At 39.0% G+C, this 26979-nt stretch overlaps 2 protein-coding genes across 11 annotated transcripts in view; both read right to left on the bottom strand.

Moving 5' to 3' along the window:
- Nucleotides 1-552: 552 nt before the first annotated feature.
- On the bottom strand, nucleotides 553-8741 carry LOC134142756 (pulmonary surfactant-associated protein A-like). Of its 5 annotated transcripts, none has more exons than XM_062580229.1 (7): nucleotides 8584-8741; nucleotides 7495-7568; nucleotides 6656-6762; nucleotides 5357-5631; nucleotides 3615-3697; nucleotides 2949-3026; nucleotides 553-2136 (listed from the first exon to the last, which is right to left on the bottom strand). In XM_062580229.1, exons 5-7 carry the CDS (start codon nucleotides 3682-3684, stop codon nucleotides 1760-1762), a joined length of 525 nt encoding a protein of 174 aa, XP_062436213.1. In that variant the 5' UTR covers nucleotides 3685-3697; nucleotides 5357-5631; nucleotides 6656-6762; nucleotides 7495-7568; nucleotides 8584-8741; the 3' UTR covers nucleotides 553-1759. The 5 variants fall into 5 exon arrangements, with proteins under 5 accessions (XP_062436213.1, XP_062436212.1, XP_062436214.1 ...); XM_062580228.1 differs by having other exon boundaries at nucleotides 5357-5582; XM_062580230.1 differs by having other exon boundaries at nucleotides 5357-5440.
- Nucleotides 8742-11224: 2483 nt separating this feature from the next.
- Nucleotides 11225-26979, bottom strand: part of LOC134142621 (pulmonary surfactant-associated protein A-like) — a 95729-nt gene continuing 79974 nt past the window's right edge. For all 6 annotated transcript variants that reach the window (XM_062579932.1, XM_062579931.1, XM_062579929.1 and 3 more), the window contains 5 exons: nucleotides 24730-24855; nucleotides 15260-15443; nucleotides 14236-14355; nucleotides 13295-13372; nucleotides 11225-11601 (listed from right to left, as the gene is read on the bottom strand). In XM_062579932.1, coding sequence (XP_062435916.1) covers nucleotides 11225-11601; nucleotides 13295-13372; nucleotides 14236-14355; nucleotides 15260-15428 — 744 coding nt within the window. In that variant the 5' untranslated portion in view covers nucleotides 15429-15443; nucleotides 24730-24855. The remainder of the gene's footprint in view (nucleotides 11602-13294; nucleotides 13373-14235; nucleotides 14356-15259; nucleotides 15444-24729; nucleotides 24856-26979) is intronic.

The raw sequence follows: 26979 nt of genomic DNA, 5'->3' as shown, positions 1-26979 counted from the left end.
ACATTTGTGAATAAGAGTAAGAATATCGTTTATAAAGTTTTACTATATAGTTAATATAGTAAAAGAAGTCCCTATGGACTTATGATTTCCATTTCCTTCTTATGTACCTGTTTCAAAGTGGGTTAACATAGCAACATGACAGTCTGTCTACTTAGACCTTACGTGATATAGGATTGAGCAGTGGTTTATACCCTAGCTAGATTGCCCAGAAATAGGGCACTAGTTGTTAGCAGCTTGTGAATCTCCTCACATGCCAAACAGATCCACTGGATAAACTGAGGATGTTGCTCACGCAGTTTTATTTATTTATTTATTTATTTATTTGTATAGGTTGGGTAACTTTACAGATCCATGAACAGGGAAACACAATCCTGTTAAATAAATACCTGTTGGCATGATGAAGGATCTGAACGTTGCTAGAGTGAATGTATTAAGCAACTTGTTGTTTAAACAGGAAAACATCTTGATTTGATACTAGTCCTGTTACACTGATCATCTTAAATAAACACTTCTAAGCTGAGTTGTTTAATTTACTCAGAATAACAAGGATGTTTTACAGGCTATGACATCAATCAGAGGGCTGAACTCAGGCCAGGAAGACCTATGCCTTACCACAGAACAGGTGATGAGAATGTATACTGAAAATATTTGACCATCTGAATTTAAGCCAGCTCAGGAATGTAGCACACAACCAGCTGTTGCTTCAGAGTCATAGTGAGGTGCACAGCTACACATCTTGAAGCGTCTTGCTCCAAGCAGGCCCCTTCCACGGCTGCTGTGTTTGTGCCGGCCGTGAGCTCACCTTCCTTTCCCCTCCACCCCCCAGTTACTTTTATATGCTGACCCTCCTGCCTCTCTGACCAAGGGAGGGCAAAAGCTGCTGGTCTGACTCTCGAGCTTGTTTTTCTCTTGCTCAGCTCTCTGGCCATGCTGGAGCTGACAACGCTCATGTGAGTACAGCTGATTGCATTCGGCTCAGCTTATGTGCAAGGGAGGCATGCCTGGGGACTGAATCAGCTTTTTATATCACACCCTCACAGAGCATATGCAGAGCCCTTACTGTCAAAGAAGGGAACTGCTCAAGAGGAAGGAGGGAAAAAAAATACGTTGACGTCTCTGGATGTGCCTGTTGTGTAGCACAGCTGTGCATCTAACCTCCGGGACACTCAGCTTCAGGAGCACTGCACCCCAGTGACAAAACTGTTCACTTTGTTGTAAACAGTCCGTCAGCCCAAACTGGAGGCGGCAGGTTTTGAGCAGCTTCTGTAACGAACGCAGAATATCACGTGCTTCAGAAACACTGGTGAGCTTAGCTGCATGGGAATCCTAATTGGGTCTTACAGAGCAGCTCTGAAAATGCTAGTGGTGCCTGCAGATTAGCAGTGAGTATCTGAATCTAGTAGAATCTAGTAGAAAAAAATATTGACCTCACCCTGACTGTACTCATCTTTCCAAACCACTTGGGCACTGGATCGTCTTTACTCCTATTTGGTCTCTCCCACAGACCTTGAGCTTTCTGTGCTGGCACAGGAGAACCAACGCAAACCCCGTAAAACGGGCACTGCTTTTGTTTGTTATAAGTAATCTCCTCTCTGCGGTTGGCATTTGTTTAAAAGCCAAGTCTGGATGGCCAAGAGCGACTTTTATTTTTCATGCTGCATTTATGAGAATTCACTAGCTACAAAGAGAAAAGGGATAGGAAAGAGTGAGCATTCCCGGGATCCTGCCAGGCCCGGGGAACGAGCGCGAGGAGGAAGCACTAAAACTGGCAGACAGTAAGGCGATTCTGTTGGCACTTCTTGTCGTTCCAAGTGCCGTCGGTGTACATCTCCACACACTCCTCTTCCCCTTTGCCAGAAGGTTCATTTGAATACCAGTTTGTGTAATTCAGTTCGGCACCGCTGAGGGAACAGAATTTGCCTGGCAGTAGAGACTCCTTTATCCCCAGGTAGGCGTACTTCTTGAACTGTTTCACGAAGAACTGGATGGCGGCGTTCTCGCCCTGGTTCCGCGGGGTGGCGATGGACCCCCCAGCCTCTTCGCATTTTTGCACGGTAGTATAGAAGTCAGCAGTTTTCCCACTGGTAGCAAATATTTTTCCTCCAGATTCTGTTATCTTTCCTTCCAAACGGAGGACTGCAAAATCAAGAGAAAGATTATAATCTTTTACGTATTGTTTTGTGGTCATTTTGCTAGCAATAGTAATTCCCACAGTCTGTATTCCTCCATAACTTTAGATTTAACCAATGGAAAAAGGAAAGGAGAGGAAAACTTGAAATCAAAGATAAAAACCCTGAAACCCAGAAGAAATCTGAAAAGATGAGGGGAGGAAAAAAAAAAAGGAAGAAATACTTACTTATAGATAGATAGACAATGAAATAGGAGAAGTACAAAAGAGGTTGGAGAGAAGGGAAGGAAATGAGGAATTTACATTTAGACAAAGTGCATATTTTTTTTTCTTTGTCTCTGGCCCTGTACTCTCTAAGTTCTTTGAGACGGCATACAGAGCATAAAAATACGCCAGTACTTCAGTGAGCAGGACCTTGGATATGATCCTGTTGTAATTATTATGGTATTTTTTTTTACTCTTGAGTTTACCATATTCTGTTTATTTTTGCCTCTTAGGAGCATGAGATACCAATGGAGCACTTCTTCTACATAGCCAGGGATTTTAGTTTGATAAATATTTCTGACTTGCTTGCATCCATATTTTGCTGCTGTTACCTAGGCATCTCTCACCAGTTATGGAAAAATAATTGTCTGGCCTCCCTCCTACCATTTGTAACTAATCACTCTCCTGTCTACTGAGGAACAGAACATAAAAGGAATGCAGCAAAAACTCAGAAAATTCTGCTCCCCCCATTTTTCTAAGATTTTTTTTTTGGGGGCGTATTTTGCTTATGCCTGTTATAGCCAGTCATAGCCAAAAGGAAAAGCAGATAAATTACCTCCTTCAAGTCTGGAAATTTGATAGTCTAATTGAAGGATAATGTCTTCCATTCCATTACCAGCAAGTGATGGGAAATCTGAAAACAGAAACAACCATTATACACTTTGTCTATTTTTTTCAATCTTGGATTTCAAGATAAAGTAGAGACAGTTGTGTGAAATGAATAGAACTTTTAAAGTGTTCTGTGTTTGATAAGTTTTAGTTTAATTCTGTGTTTTAAATAAGGTATTTTTCACACACTAGTCTTCATAAAGACAGAGAATAAATTCTTGGAAGCTACTTTTGGAGTTTTAATGCTTTCTTAGGACTGCTGATGCACTTGCTGCTCACAACTCAATCCTAAACTAATAAAAAGTCTGTGGCCCTGTGTTATGCAGAATGATATCCTTTCCTCTGTGAGTGAACCATTCAGAATCATTAGGTAGGAGGGATATAAACTTCTTTATACAGGGGAACTAATAAATACCTGATTATCTTCTATCAGATAGAACCCATGACAGATTATATAACATAACATTTGGTTCATGAAGCATAAAAATGGAATACAACAGTACAGCTAGATAAAAATAGAGATAACTGCAGATACCTGATACAAAGCCTTCAACTACCCCATCCTCAGGCAAGGGGGTGAAATTGGGTGCAGGAGGAATTCCTGCAGAGTTACCTTGAGCACAGCAGGCGAGCAAGAAAAACGCCGCTCCAAAGATCTTGTGGAAGAGCTGTGGTGACAGCATTATTTAAAGCCAACTGTAAAATAAAGTATTTTACTCTCCAGTATAGATTCTTGTGTTTAAAAAATAGCAACATACCAAAATTTTGCTCTCTTGATTTGAAGTCTTTTTGTACCACAGGCTTTGCCCTCACTGAAATGAATGTTACTGGAATAGCTACAAAGTTATGTTATTTCAAATAATTCAAATATTTTTTTTCCAAAAGAAGCAATCTATATTACAGTGTACTTTCTTAAGAGTCTAAGTCATAGAGTAAAACTTTTCACATCCCCTTCAGAAACCTTTCTTTTTGTACAGTCAATACTACTATATGCCATTTTTCCCCATGAGAAAAGCTATAGTTTTTAGAGTGTCTTAATCATTAGTTTTAAGAGGGAAACAATTATTAAGGCTTACTCTTTCATTATGACAATAATCTGTCTTTTAAAGTATCCATATCTCAAGTGACATCCTCCACACATGTAGGCTACAGTATTAATGAAGAAAAATGTTAAAAGGCAATGAAAAAATCTGAAATGGAAGGGTTTGTGATACAGCTTAAGTAAATTTCAGCATAACTTAAACTGAAGTCTCTTTAAAGATGTTCAACTTACCTAGCAGCTCCAATATGAAATAAGAAAGGCTCATTACATGGTCTAAATTTATAGGGCCTGTAACTTGAGATTTATTTTGTTATCTACAGGAACACGTAACATGATATGAATTTGCATATGAATTGAAATGTCAAGAACTTTAACTGGGATGATAGGGATTTGTTTTCTTCAAGAGGTAAACACACTTAAAATGCGAGAAAAATATTTGAGGGTACTTTTCTGTTTTGTGGAAACCTTTTCACCTTAAAAAAAAAAAAAGAGGAAACAGCCATTTGTCCAGACTTGTTTGAAATGCTTAATATTTCTACACCATTCCCTTGTAAATGTTAAATTGTAAACGTCACTGAAGACGATCAATAACACGGTGTTCACGGGCGGTATGCTGCGCACCAGGCGCCTCTCTACAATACTGCTGCGTTCGTTAGAGACCGAGGGATCGCGGGTGACAGGCACCGGCATCTCGCGGATGAGCAGACCCTCACGGCAACGGGAAGCAACCCGAAGGCCACGGCCCGTCCGTGGCGCGCGTCGGGGCAGCAGCCACGGAAGCCTGAACTTGCCCAACCTACCCGGTTGCTCTAAGGGAAGCCCCTAACTCGCAAACCCAGCTCACCTGGGTGGGCAGCGGAAGAGGCCCAGGGCCGCGCGCGTGCAGGCAGGACGGGCAGCGGCAGCCGCGCGCGCAGGCAGGACGGGCAGCGGCAGCCGTGCGGGCGCCGTCCGACGCCGCGGCTGGGCTGCGGCGAGCCCGGCTCAGCTCCGCAGCACGCGCCGCGGCGGCCGCTGGCACCGCTCCCGCACCAGCCTCACCGAGCCGCGCAGCGCTCTCCAGCGAGCGCGCTGCAAAGGGCGCTCGGCCTGTGAAAAATAAATAAGCAGCACCCAGTCATCTGAACCCTTCACAGAAGAGGGCCAACTTAAATTTGCATGAGTAACTTTTATGTAAAGTTTCCCACTAAATTTAAAGTTTCCTAACCTCCGCTTGTTTGATCTAATGCTCTTAACATTCTTTTGACTGCTTTTGGCTGATGTTCTCCCATTGTTTTAGGAAAAAGGAGGAGAACATGAGGACACGCTGTTACCTGGAGTCCAGATGGGCCCTGGCAAAGGTCACCTGCAGAACCTGGACCTTCGCGTCCACGGTCAGGAGAACTTCAGCACTTGAACTGCACGTGGGAGAAACCGCAGTTTGTGCAAGGACAAGACGGGATGCGGTGTGGCTTCTGTTAACGGGCGCCACGCACACTGGCCGATGGCTGGGGAAAGCTGGACACATTTTCTCACGCGATAGACTCAGTCCTACAAGAACTGATGTTGATTTGATAAAATCTAAACTTTTCTTGGTTTTATCAGTATACTGATGAGATGGAGCAAGCAGAAATAGAAAATTTTATATACTCATATTTCTACTACACTTGTTTACGATCAATAAACTGATATTAATATTCTCTACAGTTATAATTATTGTACACTATTTGCTGATCTGGTATACCACAGAAGCCCAGCAAGAACCAAGAATACTTCACATAGAACTGATATAAAACAAAATTTTTGAATATTGAAGCAACTTTTTTTTCCATGTTTCTGCATCTATCATTCAGAGGTTTTACAATTACAGTGCTAGTGAAGCAAATTAAGGCGATTCTGAGATTAGATTCAGTGTTACACAATATAGGTAGGTAGATACAAAATACGCTAAGGACAGACGTCAGCCGACACTACTTTCCTAGCTGCTTAAAGAAATACAGACACTAGAGTTTAATTTCAGTTTATGGAATCGAGTGTGCGTTTCTTTTACAAGCCTGTTTGTTCGCTTTTCCTCTGCATACTTAACCTCCTGAAAGCTGATTTTTCCCTTCACAGTGCTAGTCTCACCTCCGATAACCTTACAAATTCTTCTCCTATTCTCTTAGCTTGTATTTAAATGGCTCAGACACCATTTATGTTTGCTGTTTACACTGTTTCTATGCTGTTCTGTCGCTTCCATCCTACCTCTCTATCACCCTGTCCTGTGCTTCCTGCAATCCTCTTTCCTCCATGTCCTCTTCCAAATTATTGTCAGATTGCCCCAACAGCTCCTGTATGCCTGGAGGTAACAGGAAGAGCACAGAGCATGTGGGACCTCCTCCACACTCACTGCTCACCTCAGTTCTTGTGTCAGGCAGCAGATCTCAGAGGAGGAGCACCAAAGCATTTTTGTGAAGTTTTAAGAACAGGAAGTAAAGAATACAACAAGATATGGACATCCAATATAACAAGCTTCAGCATAACTTTTTGTTGAAGTAGAAAGAGTACATTTTAGAGTAGAAAGTCTTAATTTTGCCTGGAGACATGTGATCAGTCCATATGGCTGCTATTGCCAACTTGCTCCATTGACTTACGTTACATGTGAAGGATACAAGTGAAGGTCACCAGAGGTCCCTGGTAAATCACCCAGTATAGCTCACTTGGGAGACACAGAAAGAAATAATAGTTTGGTGCTTATAACCTGTGGAAAGTAACAAAACGTCTCACCTGTGAAATGGTTCTTAATAACAAAACAGGATTCTAAGGGGAGGTAGGAAAAAAAACAACTCATGCTTATGACCCAGAGGAAATGCTTTTTTCACATATATTCTGCAGACGAAGGTTAAGGTGCTCACTGCAGCCTTTACCACCGTCACTACGCTCACGGCATTTCCCTGTGAGGCTCGCGGTCCCTGGCAGCGTGGTTCCCGCTGACTCGACTCCGGAGCCGCAGAGGCAGGGACGCACCAGCGCTGCCTTCCTGGCTCCGCGGGGCACCACGCTTGCCCGATTACCTGGAGCCAAATTCCACCAGGCACGTTTCCTAACAGGGCTTTAGCCCCTTATCATTTTGAGCGCTGGCTACTCTTATTTCCAAGCATCCAGTATTGATCATGCTCTAAACCAGGCCAATTTGTGTAACTGTGGGTTAATACAATTTTTTAACTCTAGTTCTCTACTTCAAATAATGAAATTTACCTGCAGTCTGATGCTCTTTCAGGCTCAGATAAACATGTCTGTTAAATCATTGCACAAGACTCTGCAAATATTGCTTTTCTCTGGTTCATGAGAGTTGTAATAGGGCCATTAGTTCTTTCACTGCGGTTTCAAAGTCAGTTAACAAATTTCCTGATGGCAAGTATTTCTTCTCCCATTTCCACTTACTGTTTTGCTAACACAAAGGCACATATTAAAATGTATGATTAACCTTTACCTGCTTGGTACTTGCAGCACTGCTAGGATGTCGCAGCATCAAGTACTCATTTTTTTTCCACCATAGATGGGCTCCTGGAAAAGAACACAGGAATAAATGTCTTTTTTTATCTTTTTTTTTTATACTTATCTTCCAAATTAAACCCATACATACACACCAACACGCACACACACGTATAAAGGAAGTGCTGATCATGGTTTATACAAGATAGGCTAGACGTATTATCCTGTATCGCATCCTATCAATTACAATGTTCGTTTAAGAATTAATTTGAAAATAATTCCTCCCAAGAACTGTGGGGCTTGTTTTCATCATTTTTCCACAAAAATCAGAAAGCCAACAAAAATGTATTTAGCTGCTTTATCAAAGGTCACTTTCTCTACCTGCAGTGGAGATTGCGAGGGGACAAGAGAGGCTTCTGAGTTTTGCTCAAAATTGCTCATGGTATTTCTAAGCTACCCTCCACTCAATTAAATTACACAGTTATAAGTTATCGTTCTAGATTAGAGAGAAGCCCCTCTACAATCAACATCCATCTTTCGTAGCCAAAGTCCACCATTATTAAATACACTTTAATTAATAACAATTGTATTAGACCCCTAGTGTGATACTAAACCAACTTCACAAGGGATTGAATTTTCCTGAACTTTTTACTTGAACTAAGACATTACTTCTCAAAATCTGTTTCTATAATATTTAAAGAAGAGAAAACATGTCTGAATCGAAAGGTCTTGCTGTTAAGTTGTTTTTCTGTAGCAAATTATTATAAATTAAAAAGACTAAATTGACTTTTGCCTGGCCTGGTCACTATGCACCAGCAATTATTTTTGCTTGTGTTTTTAAAGAAAGATTTTATCAAAGTCATTTAGCCTTTAAAAACAGATGGAAAAACACAAAATATAGACTGGAATACATGCAAATATATTAAACAGCATTTAAGCACTGAGTTATGTTATTCTTTTAGCTAGCTTTTTTCTCATGTATAATATTTTAGGATACTTTTTCTGCTCCTCTGTGGAATTGAAAAGAATAAGCACATACCATTGTACTCAATACATACGTAAGTATTTAAAAATGTTATATCCTCACCAGGATTTTAATTGTCACAGCATACACAAATCCGATGAAATATAAATGAATTCCAAGTGTATCTGTACATATCTTTTATTAGGGAATATTATTTATTTCTTCCATGTATGACAGTTCAGTCTGGACTTTTTTTTTTTTTTTTTTTGAAGTCCATTGAAATTAGGAGATAAAAGACTGTAAAAAAAAAAAAAAGTTGGCACAGTTGTTTGAAGAGAAGGCAGGGAACTGATAGATATTCTTTTTGATATCTTCTGTTTTATACACGAGATATAGTCAAGAATTTGGACACAGAACAAGGAGGCCCACTTCAGAATGGTATAAGGGGAATGCTGAAGCACAGAAAAAGAAGAAATGAGTATGATGCTATAAGGAGAGAGATTTTATGAAAATAACTAAGGAGTTTAGTTGCATTACCTGAAATGTAACCAACCACACTGCAAACTATACAGAAGAAACTGCTGTCTAGAAGTTCTTCAATCATATAAGAACACTGTGGAGATTTTATTTTTTAGCAGTATGTGTGTGTTTGGTTTGGTTTCTCTAATCATAACGGCTTAAGAAGAAAGAATTGGACTTGGAGACCTAGCTTAGGAGCTTTGCTTGTTGATGTAATAAAAGATTAGCTTTTGACTCAAAAAATAACACGATTTTTCTCAATTGGGTAAAAAGCACCAAAATGTTTTGAAAAGCTAATTGTTTAAAAATGGGAGATACAGTCCGGTAAGTCATTTAAGAGATTTTAAACACTGAAGATTTTAATAAAAGATTGGTATAGTCATCTTGTAAGCACAGATGTGACTGAAATACATCAGTGTTTAGCCAATTGAACAGGATACCCCAAATGTTGCCGGAGATCTGTGTAAATGAATACATGAAAATGGTTTGGATGATAAAAGGCCATGTTAGTTCAGCAGTTTGGGGGCTCTTTTGCCAACGTGACACCTTCTTATGCTAGTTAATCATCTTGCTCTAACTGTATGAAAGAAGCTACATGTTTGAAAGACATAAATATTGATTAAAAAAAGATTTGCTTGTTAGATGTTACTAAATAATTAAAACTCAAGAGGCAGAGGTAGTTTTAAGTAAACCTGCAGCTTCCTCTAGCAGCTGCAATGCAACTTGTCAGAGCAAACTGTAGGAAGAATCAAAAAGCATTAGTTAAACCTTTTCTTCTCTCAGAGTAACCTGAGAGCCAGAATTTCAGCCACGGCATGATCTATTCCCTTTCTATTCATAATTTTGGGGAAAAGTGGCATCATGGTCATAGGTTTTCAAGATAGCTATTTTGTAAAGTTTCACACTTTGAAATCTGTCCAACGTGTGGGTCTGGCAGTGCTCTTCCCCAAGTCCTGCCCAATCCTAGACAAACTGAAGCACTAGGTGTGATCTGAACACGAATCCTCTGCTGCCAAAATCATTCCTATCCTCCTCCACTGTGTAGGCTAAGGTTGCATGGAGTTCCCCACTGCCCAGAGTGATGTCCAACTTTTTATGGGCTCCCTGCTCAGAGCCCTGCATATACATGCAGCAGCAGAGGAGAAGAAAAAGGGGAAGATGGAGTAGAGGCGTTTACTCATGTGTTTAAACTCCCGTACTTTCTTTTCTCCCTGAGTTGATGGGAAAATAATGGATTTAACAGGGCCTCTCTGCTGCAAAGTAATTGTGTGAATTTGCTACTCGTGGTCCTTACCTGAGCGCTCACTGCACAAACCAGTTACTCAAACCAAATCGGGGTAAGAAATATTTCTGACTTAGTGAAACGACTCTTCTGAATTGTAGTGGGTTTGAATCGTAGCCTGACTTTGTGGTTGCTAGCATGACATCAGAGAAAGCTGATAGAGAAAGCAAGAGACAGCTCGTGTTTGAATTAGTACTTCTAACTTTAGCTGCTCCACTAAAACAGTAGTGCTTATCTGGTGGTTTGTGAGATGAAATTGGCCTTTCTAACACCGCAAAGTTCTACAGGTCATAGTTTTATGAGGGAATGTGATGGTTCAGTGACAAAATGCACTGTTTAATATTTTATATGCATTTTCATATGTTAACACAGATAAAATGCAATGTTTATCTTAATGTTTTATAGATAGTAGCTTCTGATTTAATGAAAAAAATGAAATGTAATCATTGCTTTTACCAGATGCTGAATTTATCAACGCACACTTCAACACGGCATAATGCAAGTCCTATACTTCAAACGGATGTACAAGTCCCAAGCCCGTAACTGCTACACTGAATCAACCACTGTGCATCTCTTCTAAGGTAGCAATAGTTACATATTTTGAAATATTTCCACTATGAATTCAGGGAATATTTTAACTTCTGACTTTTCTAATATGCCAGGTCAAACTCTGGAATTTTCCTCTAATCTCTACATAGGCACAGTGCACTGAGACAGTGTCTGTCATAAAAAATGAATTCTGAGTTATTTCCAACCCTCTAAAACAGAGGTAAATGCATCAAATTAGGCACATTTTATTTAAGTTAATCACCTACTACATTTGGAATTTTCTAAAGGATAAAAAATATAGTATGATTCATTTTAGATTTACTGGCATAGAAAAATTGCAGAAATTATACTGTATAAAGCTGAGAGACAATATTTCATGGTCTCCATATTCTCAGTTGGCTGAAAGGCCATTCTTTAAAATTCACAGATTGTGAGGCGATACAGGTTGCATTTTTTGTCATTCCAGCTTCCATCAGTGTACATTTCTACACATTTTTCTGTCCCTTTGCCATTTGGTTCATATTTGCGCCACTTGGTGTAATTCAGAGGTGTGCCATTCATATAGCTGAACTGACCTGAAGTCTCACTCTCTTTAATGCCTAAGTAAGCATATTTGTTATACTGCTTCACAATACCCAAAATAGCTTTATTCTCCTCCTCATTCATGGGGGTTGCAAGAGTTCCTCCAGCCTCTTGACAGGACTTTAGTGCAGATGCAAAATTGACTTCCTTCCCATTGCTGGCAAGTATTTTCTCTCCCACTTCTGTTATTTTTGCGCTCAAAGCAAGCACTAAAATATGAAAAGGAAAGAGCTAGTTAGTGTTTTTTTTTTTTTTTTTTTAATTTCCTCTGGCATATTGATAGGAAAGTGAAGAAAGAAAAATCAAGAGAAGAAGAGAAAATTAAAATTGATGAGAAGACAGAAGGAGGAAAGAGATTAGGGCAAGAAAATGAGAGCGAAGGAAAGGATGATGAGGAATGAAGCTCTTCAAAATTTTACAAATTCATTAGTTATTCAGCAAGTATACTGTTATGTTGCATGCAACCATCTGTCATCACTTCCTCCAAGACAAGGATGCTCTGCTACCATTCGTTACATACGGTATCAGCCCTGTTTTACTGTGTGTACTTCCTAAAGAGTGTCAGTTTTGCTTTCGCTCTGAGCAAAGGAAACAGAGATATTTTAATTATTTTGTGAAGTACTTCTCAGTAACAAAGAATTCTTTCCACCACCTGTAATGACTACTGGTAGATCTAAATGCTAGCAATATTGTACAAGTGTGTGGCTGAGGGATTTCCATGAATCATTATGGAACATGCAACATCAATTGGGATTTTTTTATATATATAAATTAAATTTGAATAAATGCAATCAGTGTTCCTGAGAAATCTGATTCTGCAGGGAAAGTAGGTTCTGTGTAATGTCCTCTACTTTGGAGGAGAAAATAGGATAATCTCTTATAGACAAACAACTTCTTGCTGGTGTAATGGGTCTTGTGCCATGTCTCATGAGGGACCCCCAGTTCTCCAGTTCTTGCTCCCTCCTCTCAGGAGGATCTGTAGTCCAAGAGAGGGGGTGCCCAGACTACTAGGGGCAAATTTTACTTCTCATAAGGAAACACATTTGAAGGTGGTCACTACAAATTTACATTTTCTGCAATAATTCAACTATTGATGCTATTCAATAGAGTAAGAGCTCACTCTGATCAGATGAAAATAAGGAGGAAAACTTCCTTTGTAAAGGTAGTATGCTGAGCAAAACAAACAGCAAGTCTCCTCCCTATATCTATCACAATTCATTAAATTTCAGCTTCCCTGTATATACTCAAGTCCATTTTATTCTCTCTTTAAAGTATGCTTTACTCTGGTTCTTATCTTGTGCTCACTAATGAAGTATATCTCAGTACATGCTTTCTTACAGTTGAAACATCCAGGACTTTGCAAAGTGCAGAGCATCACTCCACGTTACAGTAGCCTTTGTATTACTTTTTGGGCACCTGTTTATATTGAACATTACTATAGCATCTAAGTGAACTAATTTAAGTAATTCTTAACAGCTTTAATATGGAGATAAGCAAGCACATTATTTCTGCTTTAAGAATGACAGAGAAGCAAGCAAAGTCTCACTTCCCTCTGAAATTAGTGGGAATAACACACCTACTTATCTTTGAAGATCTAGTCTAGTAGCCTTATTTGAGGCCAAAAATCAGTCTGTGGCAGTACAGGAAACAAGCAGAGGCTCTTTTCCAGCAACTCCCTCCCCCTGCTGAAAAAGCCTTAGCTTATTTTTCCTGTTCTGCTGACATCCAACAAAACTTGTAAGATACTTGGCTGATGTTTAACAGAAAGCTCTAGTTTTGAAATATAGTACTAGGCTTCAAGTGCTATTTTATTTTGCAAGTCATGATTCTCTAATAATGTTTTTTTTTTCCACTGCATTTAAAATGGTTTGTGAGCCAAAAAAGTAAAAACAGAAAAATTACCGCCTTCAAGTCTGGCAAGTCGACGTTTTAAACTTACTAAAACGTTTCGTAATTCGGTGTCAAGAGAAGCAGGTAGACCTACACAGATAAAAAGAGAAGTTATACAATCAAGCAAAACCAGCTTCTGCTGACAGGAACAATTCATGGGGTAAAACTAATCACTTTACAAAACTAATCGTGCATGGTGTACTTTTCTTACATCACCTAGGGTAAAATAATTATTTTCCCATTATTTTTTCATCTTGTAGTTAACCAGTATGGCTAACAGCCCCACACCCCCAAAATGCTGATAAATCACCTCTGCACAGAGCCTAGGAAAAACTATAAGAAAAACAGGACACACATTTCTAGGTTGAAGGCTTACATTTCTGTCATTCCCATGAAAGTGCAAAGATCCTAAGGTAGCGTACTTGCCTATGTCTCTGACAAAGAGAATTTGCTTCATTCCAGTGATTGTTACTGAACAAGCACAAAGGAGATTTTGGGGAGGGAACTTGTGTTATGGCACTAAACAGAATTCAGCTCATACCGTTTCCTTTTAGTCAGCTAAACGGATCCCTTGTGCTTTTGCAATGGGATTCTTCTTTAATGTGAACTGTAAACACTGGTATAGGAGGGTTTCTGCCTAAGTCGTGGGAAACACGCACAGCTAATCCAGCACTGACTGCCAAGCAGACACTTTTCCACACAAACGGCCACCGGTAACAACAGGCTTATGTGTAGAGGGAAGTTACTAATGTGCTTGCGTGACTGTATTGCAACTGCTCGCAACTAAAACAGCCGGGAATGTAGATGGCCCGAATGTGGTTCCCTCTCCCTGAGCTGCAATGTTGCAGCTCTGACTTACTGCACTTCCCTGCCAGTGAGAAACAACATAGCTGACCCAACATAAACAGTGCATCCAACTAACAGAACTTTACACGGAGATCAGCCTTTTTCACCTGGTGGTCCAATGTCCCCTTTCTCTCCTTTCTCGCCTCGCTCTCCCTTGAGTCCTTGAGGTCCGGGAAGCCCATCTCTTCCAGGAGGCCCCACTGGACCTCCAGAGGGTCCTATGGGACCTGGAAAAGAGAAACATGAAAATAAAATTAGTTATATGATTTTCTTTCCAATCAATGAATATTCTGGGACCGGACACAACAGAACTTAATCTCAAACTGTAAACTGTTATATCCATGAACAATTTTGGTAGTGCTTTAGCCTTGATACTGTACCTAGAAAAAGCATTTCTACTGGAAAGAAAACTATACGATGTAAAGTGTGTTCCTTACCAGACTACTTCACATACACTACCTTCCAATACTGGAAAAACATATCAGAAGCCTTTTAATTGCACTCATACTTATTGGAATAACATTTTCTTCATGCTTAAAAAAATCATTCTGCTATGAAAGAATAGAAAAGCACTATGAGGGTGTGCATATCTGTACATAAACACACACACATATATACACACACTTTATATATAATGCATATATAGAACATATATACACACTATAATATATAATGTATATATCTAAGTATATAAGCTGTGTCTATATACATACAAACATATATATATATATTTAAATATTGATAAACTGTTCATTTCCTCTCTCTTCCCAGAAAAGCAGCTTATCTTTCAGAAAGAAAAACTAAGCTGACCACTTCTTCCATTCAGTTCTTCTCTCTTTTGCTCAGCACAACAGCTTCCTAGAGGGCACCTGTTCCTCAGCGTTACCATCTTTTCTTCTTGCAGCCTTCATGACAAGGATTTGTGGCAAAAAGGAAGTCTGCTGACTTCAGAGCAGAAAAAAATCACTGTGTGAATTTACTGGAACTGGCAATGACTAGACATTTAAATAAACCTACTATTGCCTTATTTTGTCTGAATGAAAAGACAACATACAACAAGACATTTGTTTCCTTGCTGTAGTCTTACGATTCGTCCACATGCAGTACAGTGAAGATAATCACCGCAGTTACCTGGTGGACCCGGTTCTCCTCTCAGACCGTCCCTTCCGTCCCTTCCGGGCAGCCCATTAGCTCCGGGAGTACCAGGTAGCCCAGGTATTCCTGTGCACTTATCCTGTGCATGACAAGACCCGAGAAAAGCAGCTACTGCTGCGACCATGTAGAATGAACAGCATAACATGATTGTTCAGGTCAACTGTAAAAAACAAATTCCACATATCTGTCAGGAAACAATTCCCTAGGAAATGTAAGTATTGGCTGATATAACTGAACACTTTTTTTCCCCCGTTCTTCCCTTTTTGAAATTACATTCTTTCCTTGTCCAAATTAAGTCTATAGTTCAGATATAAGAGATTTCCAGTTTTGTTTTTGCCATTGTTTCACAGCTGATACATAAAAAAGTTTTCAGGCTAAAACAGATTGGTATACTTGTTTCAGACTGACAACTACACATGTGGGTGCAGTGGAGATAAATCATCTTTATGCTATCGCTATTTGTTGGTTTAATCCTTGAGAAATGGACTCAGGTGTAAAAGTGATCAAGCTTAAGCCATTACATGACTTTAAGGGCTATAATCACTCAATGAAACACAGACATATATGTCACCAGCCTAAAAGGCACAATCTCTTACAGCAGTTGTTGTGATGGTATGGAGCTGGTTAGCAACCTCTTTAAATGCACTACCATTTAAGCACATTTATTTTAAATAAGTAGACTGATAGCGGGCAAAATTTTATAGATTAATTGACATTCCTATCTTGTTTTGAACAAAATCCCACAAGCTTGAAAGCATAGTTAGTCTTGTAGAAAAAAAGCATTTTTACTGAATGGCAAGAGGCTTATTCATTTTATTTTAGCCTTTCAGGTATAGTATTAAGTTAGATTATGTCCTTGGTGCCAAGATACCGTGAGTAAAAAGCACTCAAGGTGGAGATCATGGGTTCACAATGGAACTAGTGAGTATGCAGCATTGGCTAAAGCTGTGTGGTTATAAAACTTGAACTGATTATAAGACACTGTGCATGGAGGTATCCAGTTATTAGCATTATTTATCTAAAAAAACCCAAGAAAGATAGGTTCAAGATGCCAGAATGAGTATCTCACTTTAATGGGTTGACCATCATACGAAGTATATGACTTAATATGCAAGACTTTCTTTTAGCCTGAATTAGAGATGACCATGCACTATACTAACTTTTAAAACTACCTTTATAAAATCCAGAATCAATAAGATCACCTTTACTGACACATAAAATGTTCTAAATCCAGCTCCACTTGAAGTTTAGGATAAAATGTAGGTTAGCTTGAATGCTGCAAGATCATTAACAGCTGAGTGTTCACCAATACATACAAGAAATTTGTTTCAAAGTGTATAAGACAAGCAGAATCTAAGCATCTATTTATAATTAGCACCATTTATTACATGGATGCATTCGCACTGGACAGTGCTTTAAAAATTGAAGTGTGGTTTCATATTCCAGACTGACTTTATTGTAGAAGGCTTTTAGCTTCATTCTAAATCTGCCTCAAAACTGACTACTTGTAAGGGCAAAGTTTACTTGTGTTTCTATGGAGGAATGTCTCACTGAAATGAACTCAGCAGAACATACTCTTGAACATGAAACTATTCAATTATGCCATAAATTTCAGCATTGAGCTGCGTATAGAATCTGTTTAAGCAGTAGCGATTTCTGTCCCTGCTGTCAGGAACGTTCACTTTTACGAGAACATAAAAACCACCTCAGAACACGCATGTTGTATGGAATGCATCATGGAGTTTCGTGTGTTGAATCTGAAGCATCTGAGAACGCTGGCCACTGACTCCAGACCACAGACTACTAAAGTCTCCAACAGAAACCTACTTTAGGTGGCTAGGAATACTTGTGTCCCTGAGATAAGGAAATGCAACCTGAGATAAGGAAATGCAATTACATCAGGTACTCTTCCTCTGATGCTGATCATTCGGTGAATTACATTTGAATGACTACTGCATTCAGCTCATAATTGAATCATGATGAAGAGTCAGAATCCTGATCAGTCATATAGTAAGATGGAAAAACAACTCTTCAGTTTTAATCCAGTTTTAATGACCTTCATCAGCCATTGCAATCTGGTGTGCTTCAGGCATCTCTTCATCTAGTAAAATTGTTAATATAAACAAAGTAAAAAAGCAGTAATAAAAGAAAATGTAATTAAAAAATTTAAATATGACCACAGAAATGAAAAGGAACAGGTTTGCCATCTAGCTGAAGTTCCTCATTATTTATAAAAAGTAAATTCAACTTACCTTTTGGCTTCAAAGTGAAATGAAAGAGAAGTTCTCAGAAATCCTCTTTATATAGTGTGCTACTTGTTAAATGCCACTGTGCTAAAGTGGAGACTGGATAAGTAGGGCAGGAATGAGCCCTATTTGATTTGTTTACACACTTGTTATGCAAATACTGAGAACAATATTAAGGGCTGAGACAATTCTTTTTTCTTTTATAAGAACAGAAAGCCAAATTTATGTTCTTAATGGAGAAAAAACAATCTTGAATAGAACATATAACTCCAGGTTTATATACTCATACAAAAGATGCAGAATTTTAAAGACACTTTCAATAAATCTAGTTGATATTATAACTAGATTTTTCTTGTTTTAAAAGAGCAAAAACAATATGTGCTCACTGGCAGATTTCATAGAAGGAAAGGTGCTCTTGTAAATTAGGGAAAGCCCTGTTGTCTTCTGGATAAAGTCTAAGCTGATGATCAGAATTGTAAACTTTCCTTCCCATCTCTATGGCTGGCCTAGTTGCCTTATCTTACCATGGTTTCCCAGAAGAAGAGCTGTATGTATGCCTGGTGCTTTTGTGAGTGTCTGGTCTCTTTTGTGCATAGTGCTCACTTGCTCAGAGATGAATCCCAGGAAAATCTGGATATATTTACAAAATCCTCAAAGGGACAATGTTTTCAAGTGAAAAAAGAAGACTGCTGTATGCTTTGGTCCTCTGATTTCCCAGTGATAAAGACTGGGAGGAGGTGGCTAATTCCGTTCTGGTTCCGGTGCCATCTGCTATAAGGACATTCAGGTTTGATTCTAGCCTAGGTTTGCTTTGTGAGCTTCGGCAAGTCAGCATTATCAGTCCCTCACCTCCAAGGTAGAAATACCGCTGCTTCTACTTCACAGTTTTTGTTTATTTTGGCCAATTTACACTGTGGTCATTTTAGAGATACTGTTCATTTGCATTTGACTGAAACTACATAAATTTGTGTTGTAACCTGTAACTACACGGTTTCTTTCTATCTAGCAGAATTCACAGCTTCAAGTTAACATCTTTGGGCTCCTAGTTCAACAAATTAAAATCAAGTGGCTGATCTAGCTAAGAGAAGTTGCCAAAGAAAGAGGTATGTTTAGGATCCCCTTTAGAAGAAAACCAGTCACTTCAACTCCATTTCCATTCACAAAGAAGTGAAACTTCTCTGTGAGCCTCCTGCTGGAGTTAAAAGTGCCCAGCCTGGTCAATCCTTTATCACAAAAAACAAGGTAAGCAAATTGAGAAGATATCAGTGTCCTTTTAACCAAATGACTAGCTCTAACAATTGTTATAAAAGATCCAGATTGAAATCATTCCTCTATCTGACGTGCAACAAGGATTTTAATGCAGGTTAAGTCATTTTATAAAACCTCTAATCACATCAGCTGAAACATCTACTTCTACAGTCCAGAGGAGGTAGATGAAAAGAACTGGTGTTATGTATGTAAAATGTGAATTAGATAGTACCCTGCAGGTACCCTACCTTGATTCTGAATCCTGCAGTGTCTTAGGAATAGCACAGACACCAAACAATTCGGCATAATCAATACACAGGTAATTCTGTTTCTGAATGGCAGCAGAGCTCCAGGTTGTCTATAGCTCTGAGAAGTTTCTGCCATCTCAAGATGAACTTAATGAATCTAGATTTCAGGAAGGAGTACTTTAAGTGATTAGTAGTCCAAGTTTTTATGAATTCAGCTTATCAGAACAGGATCTCCTATAGATCCAGTTTCTAGGCAAGTCTGTGATAATTGTAATGGTTAATATTACTTTGTTATATCTTTTTTATATACAAATTCATGCATATACATGCAACTTTAATGTGCAAACAACTTTATAAGTCTTTGTAAACTAGTACTATTTCTTTCATCTAACACAGTTTATACTTCAAAAAGATTACGTAAGTATTGCAAACATTAAGCAGGCAAATCACAAAAACTCCACTAGCTACATCTCTCTGTCCAGTCAGGGAAGTGTAGCATGAGGAAAACATGGTCCATAATGGCTTAAGATGTGTTTATAAGCTTTATAAATTATTATCTTTTCCCAAACCTTCAAAGAAACATATATTTCTGTACAATTTTTCTACTTTGAGTCAGATTATACTTAAAGAATAGAAGCTGATAAGAGATCTAAAACATGGTCCAACATCAGAGATTACTTATTCATTAGATTTACTTTCCTTTGTGAAGTGGCAGAGATTTAAGGAAAACAAATACACTAAAGAGTGAGGAAGAAAGAAAGCAAATATTTTTTCTGCAAGCTGGCATCACTTAAATAGCTCTGAGGCTCAATGTTCTGAAATTTATAGGCAGGCTCCTTGTGGTAATGCCTGAAGACCTGTAGGGAGGGGCAGCACCATCAGAAACCATCCAGGGCACTTCCGTGTTTCATCAGGACCTAGACCCTGCTTTCTGTGGGAAGGCCATTAAGTAGACCTTTAAGATTCCTTCTGATGACCTAGAAAGCATGAATTAGGCTGTTTTGTCACTGGCATTAAACCAAACCCAAACCCCAACCAGCCTCAGCTAGGAACAAAGGAGAATTTGGGGAAAATGGAATCTGGTTTCCAAAGACTCGGTGTACCCAGAAAGACTGCTTCTTTAAACAGCTGCTGTGCAGGCTGCCCTCGGAAAAGTAGTTTGAATACCAAATAACTGCCAAGGCGGTTTCAAAACCAGAATCAATTTCTTTTATATTGCCTTCAAATCTCTAATTTCCTGAAAACCAGCTGAGCTCTCCATTTTCTTCAGCTCACTGTTTTGAAAGAGCTGATTACTAGCAACTTTATCATAGCCCAATCTGCATAAAGCTATATAGTGTTTTTTCACGTAAAAGAGTGCTACATAGCCGCACTAGTTTAGTCACATTCTGTGAGACATTAATCTTCAATGTGTCACTGCTGCAAGTTCCTGATACCAGCTATCTTAGTTTGTCCTTGACACAGCATTTGCATGGTAAGCAGGTGGGGTTGGATTCTCCATGTTCGCCTGTTCAAAATGACAGTAATTTCCAATATTTGCCTAATATTTCCACTGTAACCTCACTGTTCTATTGCTACTGACATTAAAACAGTCCAGATTTAGGGGCCTATAGCCAGTCTAAAAAAGACTCATTAGCATCAGCTTAAGCCTTTGTCTGAAATACAGGGAACTAAACTTCGTCTCTTATTAAGTAGTGAAGCAGATGAATGGGTGAGTGCTCCCTCTTCCCCACAGCTTTGTTAATTTTATTGAAAGAAATCAGAATAAAACACGTGGGCAGGTAAACAGTCTCTCCGCCTTTAGGAAATAAGAAATACTAATCAAATCACTTTTATACTAGTTAAAGTGCATTGATAGAGTGAAAGAAGTGGGGATGACAGTTCATTATTTATGCTGTTAATAATGAAAAAATGCAAATTATACTATGGGCAGGGCTTAAAATATGTATTCTTGCTACATCTACTCTAGACTCATACCACTTTAACTTTAGGATAACCATTTAACAGGGAGAATGTAGTGGCTACTGAGCTATATTTATGTTTATGAACAAACACCGTGCCAGTGAGTTGCTGTCAGCTTACTAATACATTGTCAGTTTGGAGGATGGATCCCAGGGCAGAGACATCTAAGTCCAAGTGTGAACAGGTGCATGGAGAAGGAGAAGGAACTGCTGAACACTGGTGATGAGACTCCCAAAGAGAGGACAGCAGTGACAGGGAACGGAGCTCAGAGGAACCAGTTTTAAGAGCTGGTTTCACTAGCCCGTACTGAACCACCCTTGCATAACATTGCACTTGCAAAGAACAGAAAACTTAAGCTTAAGAGAAAAAAAGAAGAGGACGCCTCTAAGCAACTCAATTAAAAAAAAAAAAAAAAAAAAAAAAAAACGGTCCTTTTCTGTTCCTATTTTCTGCTCCAGGAAAGGCAAATTCCAATTATACTCCTCAAGAAAAGGAGGGCAAGGTCTTTCACAGCTTTTGTGAAAGAAGCAGGCATGGTCTTGTCCTGTCAAAAATATGTAACCTTAAAACTATTCTAACAGAAGAACTACTTGCCCTTTTTTTCAGAATATATCTATTTCCTTTTTTCTTGTGTGCTTGAAGTAATTGATTTACACCATGGATTCACATAGTGGCATACTACAGGACCTGAGAAACTTATTGTCTCAGTAAGTTACAGTAATTGGGCTGAACAACTGAAAAAAGGAGGAATGGCTTAAGGGAGAGGCAGACTGCAGATTCATTAGAGGTTATTTCTTAGTCTGTGACACAGGAGGTGACAGTTAACACTACCTGTGTCTCCAGAAGGAACATATCTAAAGGCTCCTGTCAATGCAGAACTTGAATAATACAGACTGAGTTTACACCTGCAGTAGACAAGATGGGTAAGAAGTTACAGCTTTTTAGCTACTGCAACTGAACAGAATTGTTAAAGAATATTTAAGAATAATGAGAGAATGGCATTCCTCTTATTTCAATCCATATTAGATACCATATTTGACATGGTAGACATTGAGGTACAAAGAAGCCAGGTGCAAGACTAAGAGATGATCAAAAAAGCTAAATCATGAAGAACCAAGGGCAATGAGGCTGAGCTCTGTCAGTACCAGAGCTCAGGTCCCTACCAACAAGGCATTAGCTAAAGTTGGAGAGGAGCCCCACTCTTTGGACAGCAATCTTGATCCTGAGAACTTATAATTGGACAAGTTCCTATAGGCATCAACAGGAATTTCCCTGAGGAAAAAGCAGAGGAGAGGAAAAAACTCAAGTTTGGTCCATAGTAGGTACAGACTTATGTTTTGGAATATAGTATTTGAATGTTGAATACATGCTCACTGCAACCTCACATACATCCTTTTTGCAGCCTCCTGCAGCCAGACTGTAGGACATACATATCAGAAAGAATGTGAGATATAAGGAAGGCCTGTCAAAGACAGTCTGAAAGAAAACAGAAGGGAATGTGAACAGTGACTTTGCTTCAATTTCTGCTCAGCTTTCCCCATCAGTAATTAAATACAGTGTTCAGAGCAAAAGATACGTTAAGCTCCATCATCACCAGCATGAAAAATCCTGAAACCTCATTGACCACTTACTGGCCTAGGTCCAAGGTGCAATTAAAATGAATTTAGAAAATATAGTCCTGCTGTTCAACCGGATAAGTGGCATTTGCTCCTTTTTTTTCAGCTCCTCCTGAAATATGAGACCTTTCTGATATTGCTTCTGGCCTAGAACTGTTTAACAAAGACCTACCACAAACGCTCCTGCATTCAGTGTCTGGACTAAAAGGGTAAAGCTGCAGAGCGATCTCTTTGATTACATGAAAATGGTAAGCATGTTGCCAGACAAGTCACTTTAACCAAACTCTTTTTTCTATGCCTTAAAAAATAAAAAAAAAAAAAAAAAAAAAAAAAAAAAAAGAGAGAGAAAGGAAATCAAGTACAGCACGTAAAAACAGCAGCAAGCTCTTCTTGCCTTCACTCTCTCTGCTCTGGCATAACATGGCAGGTTTCAAAACCTAGTCTTCTTACAGAGCTTCTAAAGTAACCTGCCCTACTACAGATCATAGCTGCTGCAATTCCTTAGCATGGCAAGGTTGACTTTCATTCTGAGCTCTTCCCCGCAGTTCGAGGCAGGTGAGATGCATTTTGTAAATTAAATATTTCATAGAACAAAATTCATTAAATAGAACTTTTCAAATATTTCTAGTGTTACGTTATTATCGAGGATTTTAAAAAAATAGGAGAAAGGAAATGTAATGGGGAAAGCAGTGGGTTGTTTTTCAAGATGTGTTGTCAGTGCTTTTGCTCTTTGTCTTTCCAGCATAAACATTCACATTTTGAGCTCCCCCGGAGATGTGGTCCAGTTAGAAAAGTGTTTGGATACCAAACTGATTTTTATTCCTGACTTTCTGAAAAATTATTTCTAGAAACTTATCAATACATACAAAATCTCAATCATTAACACTTAGGTGATTAAATATTATAAGGAGCACATACCTAAACAGTAGCAACTTCCCCTCCCCCCCCGCCAGGAGATTTCACAGCTGAAGAATAATGAAGTAACAGCTCCTTATGGTTAAACCTGAAGTCCTGCACATAGACTAGGCAAAGAGCCTGACACGATGCCATTGCCCACCTTCGTGCCACAGCCTCAGCTTCCCTATCTGTGATCACTTGGTTCAGCTTTTGCAGTTAGTATGACAAAACAGTGTCATCAAAGATTGGCAGGACAGGTGGACAGGCACCTTCCCCCTCTCCCTTTCCACATACTCTCTCTCTCTTTTTTTTTTTTTTTTTTTGGAGGGGAGGGGAGGAAGAGGGAAGCATATTCAGCTTTTGTCTTGTCCTTTTAGAAAGAAACAGAAATCCAGAAACAATCTAATTCTAACTTCACAACCTATGGATTTTGATCTCTTTTTAACTAATTAATCTCAAAATGTATCTATATCTTAGTTTCACAGCTAGGGAAATGAAAGCTTAGAGAGGTGCTTTCCTAGGATCATTGAGGAAGCTAGTAGCCCCCAAAGAATCAGCTCAGTTTTCTATCCTGTAGGCCGTATTATCTACTTTTAAATTCCCCCTGTCTTTCTTGCTAGGCATGTAGCCCCAGAATGGGAATACTGCACAGCAGTATGGGGGTAGTTGCTCAACCTTATTCAATAGCACAACAAAAATACCCATTATAATGTCAATTAGTAGTGTCATAATGGGGTAAATAGTGTTTTTTTTATTTTATTTTCATTTATTTATTTATTTATTTTACTAGAAATAGTGCAAAGAGTAACTACAGAGGTATCCTGCTGTGTTGTAGTTCCCATGGAGATGAACTATACAGCATCCTCCTATTAAAAGTGGTGATAGGAAGCAATTTATGCTTGAACAGCCACTGGCCAAAATTACCTTGGAAACGCATACTCGTAATTCATATCTTGCCCTTATAGACAGCCACCTGGCCTTTGTCATCAATTTAAAATAAAGATAATCTAGCCTGGAGATAGCAAAAAACCCTTCTAAGTTGCTATTATGTTATTATTGCTGGGAAATGGCCCATCTAATGTCTCACTGATAAGTGTTACAACATATATATCCAAAAGCATTGTCAGCATTTATTTTATCTGTGATTGAAATTCAAAGTCCTTGGGAAAAACTCATTATTGAAAACACATGGCACAAAATAGAGTTATATGGCAAAATAATAAACTCACCAAGCTGCTGTTCAGGTCTGATGGTCACAATAAAATGAAGCTGCTTTGCATCTTACTGTAGGGACCTGGACTGGTAATGAATTCCCAGGAAATGCCACATATTACGATTGTTATTGCTGTCATAAGCTGAAAATTAAGACAAAATAGGTATTACAGATTTTCATTTTGCACAGAAAATTTCAGCAGATTGAACACCAAAATTCTGTATGCTTTAGCTAATTATGTGGTTGAAACATATAGTATTTATTATGCTGAGTCTGTTTCTTCTGTAATGGCATATTTTAGATTCTAATTAGTGCACGCATCTAGAGGTAAACTTTAGATCTTTGAGGTACTAGGCAGATATTACGGCCTTTTGTTCTTTTCAGTTACCACAAAGTATCTGCAGCTTCTGAGTGTAAATCTCTGGGAGCTTCACACTAGCTAAGTGGGGTATTGCTGTAATTTTGCTAGTAATTAAGTTTTCAAAAAGCCTCAAAAAGTTATCGATATTCTGAAAGGGATGATGCTTATACTCTTCAATTACAAGCCAACTCCCTCACTGAGTTCTCTGAAAGACTTTGCAAGCCAAACTCTTAATGAAAATACACGACTTGTTGAAATTATTTGTATTTTCCTTTATGGCTAATAGTAATATTGAACCAAAGCTACTCATCTCTTAACAGAGATAATATAGATAATGTAATTTGAAAAAAGTTTATTTCATAGTGAGCACACAGGTAAGTAAATAAGTTAAAAGTGTGAAAATTCCCTCAGGACAGGTATGGCTTATTTCAAACCAAAGTAGCTTTGTTTGCAATCCAGGTATTGCTTTAGTGTACATTTTCATTAAGAAAAAGGACTCATATTTTTATCATCTTGACATAGTAAATAGGGCAATATTTAAACAAAGAAATTCTCCCTGCCCAAAATGCAAGCTTAGGGCTTATGCCTGGTACCCTAATAAAAAGTAGCACCTCTCCCATAAACATTAGCTATACCTATATCCTTAGATCATCATTGCTACAACTGCACTCCTGTTACTGCCATTACTGTTCCAGTCTGGGCTATACTGAGGTCTTCTGTTCTTTTAATAAAATCACAGAGTCACAGAATGGCTGAGGTTGGCAGCGACTTCTGGAGACTGTCTAGTCCAACCCCCCTGCTCAAGCAGGGTCACCTACAGCAGGTTGCACAGGATTGTGTCCAAGTGGGTTTTGAAGATCTCCAGAGAAGGAGCCTCCACAACCTCTCTGGGCAGCCCGTCCCAGTGCTCCGTCACTCTCACAGGAGTGGAGCTGCCTGTATCTCAGTTTGTGCCCGTTGCCTCTGGTCCTGTCACCTGGCAACACTTAAAAGAGTCTGGCCTCATCCTTGACACCTTCCCTTAAGGTTTTTGTAGACATAAAATCCCCTCTTGATCTCCTCTTCCCCAGGCTGAGGAGGCCCAGCTCTCGCAGCCGTTCCTCATAGGGCAGGTGCTCCAGCCCTCTGATCATCTTCGTAGCCCTACGCTGGACTCTCTCCAGTAGCTCCATGTCTCTCTTGCAAAAGACATGTGAAAATTAATACCTCAGATCAGAAAGATTAACACAATGAACCTAAATACCATATGTTTTCATTCATTTGTGAGGATTAGAAGACTGCTGCAACATAACTGAAATTCAAGCAGCTGAAACTATGGCATTTTAAATAGCTCTGCTACATCAGATAGCATGTCTTCCTTGTTTGTTACTTTGAATATTTCAGGAAAGTAGCCACAGGAAACAGAACAAAACAATGACTAGTTCTTGGATGTTTTTTTTAATCACTAGAACACTTTTGCTGAACAGAATGATTCAGGAAATGCTAGATCATAAGGTAGCAATACGTAACTAAAAAATAACAGCAGCACCTCTCAAATCTTCTAATTTCAGTTGACCTTCGAGGGAACTGGGTACTCACCTGTCCGTTGGAGACCACCTTAGGCATACCAGCAGCCGAGGAGAAAGATAAAAGACAGTAAGGAAAGAGAAAACTCAGAGGAAGAAAGTCCGAGAAACCAGCGGGAGGTTCTTTAATCAGGTACTGAGAAGGGAAGAGGTGGGCTAGCAGCTCTCGCATTAGGGTAACAGACACGGATATTTTCTTTATGCTGAGGCAGAGCCCATTGCAGCCTCTAGTGCAAGCTGTGTTACAAAACATTTCCAACTTTTTCTTTCCACTCTGCAGTGTATTTTCTTTTTTTTTAGCTAGCTGATTAAAACCCCTTAGAGCTCATCTAGCAGATAA

The sequence above is a fragment of the Rhea pennata genome, chromosome 7 (genome assembly GCF_028389875.1).
Source record: "Rhea pennata isolate bPtePen1 chromosome 7, bPtePen1.pri, whole genome shotgun sequence".
In the NCBI taxonomy this organism is placed as follows: domain Eukaryota; kingdom Metazoa; phylum Chordata; class Aves; order Rheiformes; family Rheidae; genus Rhea; species Rhea pennata.
The sequence above is the reverse complement of the archived record's forward strand: the minus strand, read 5'-3'. Positions and strand labels throughout refer to the sequence as shown.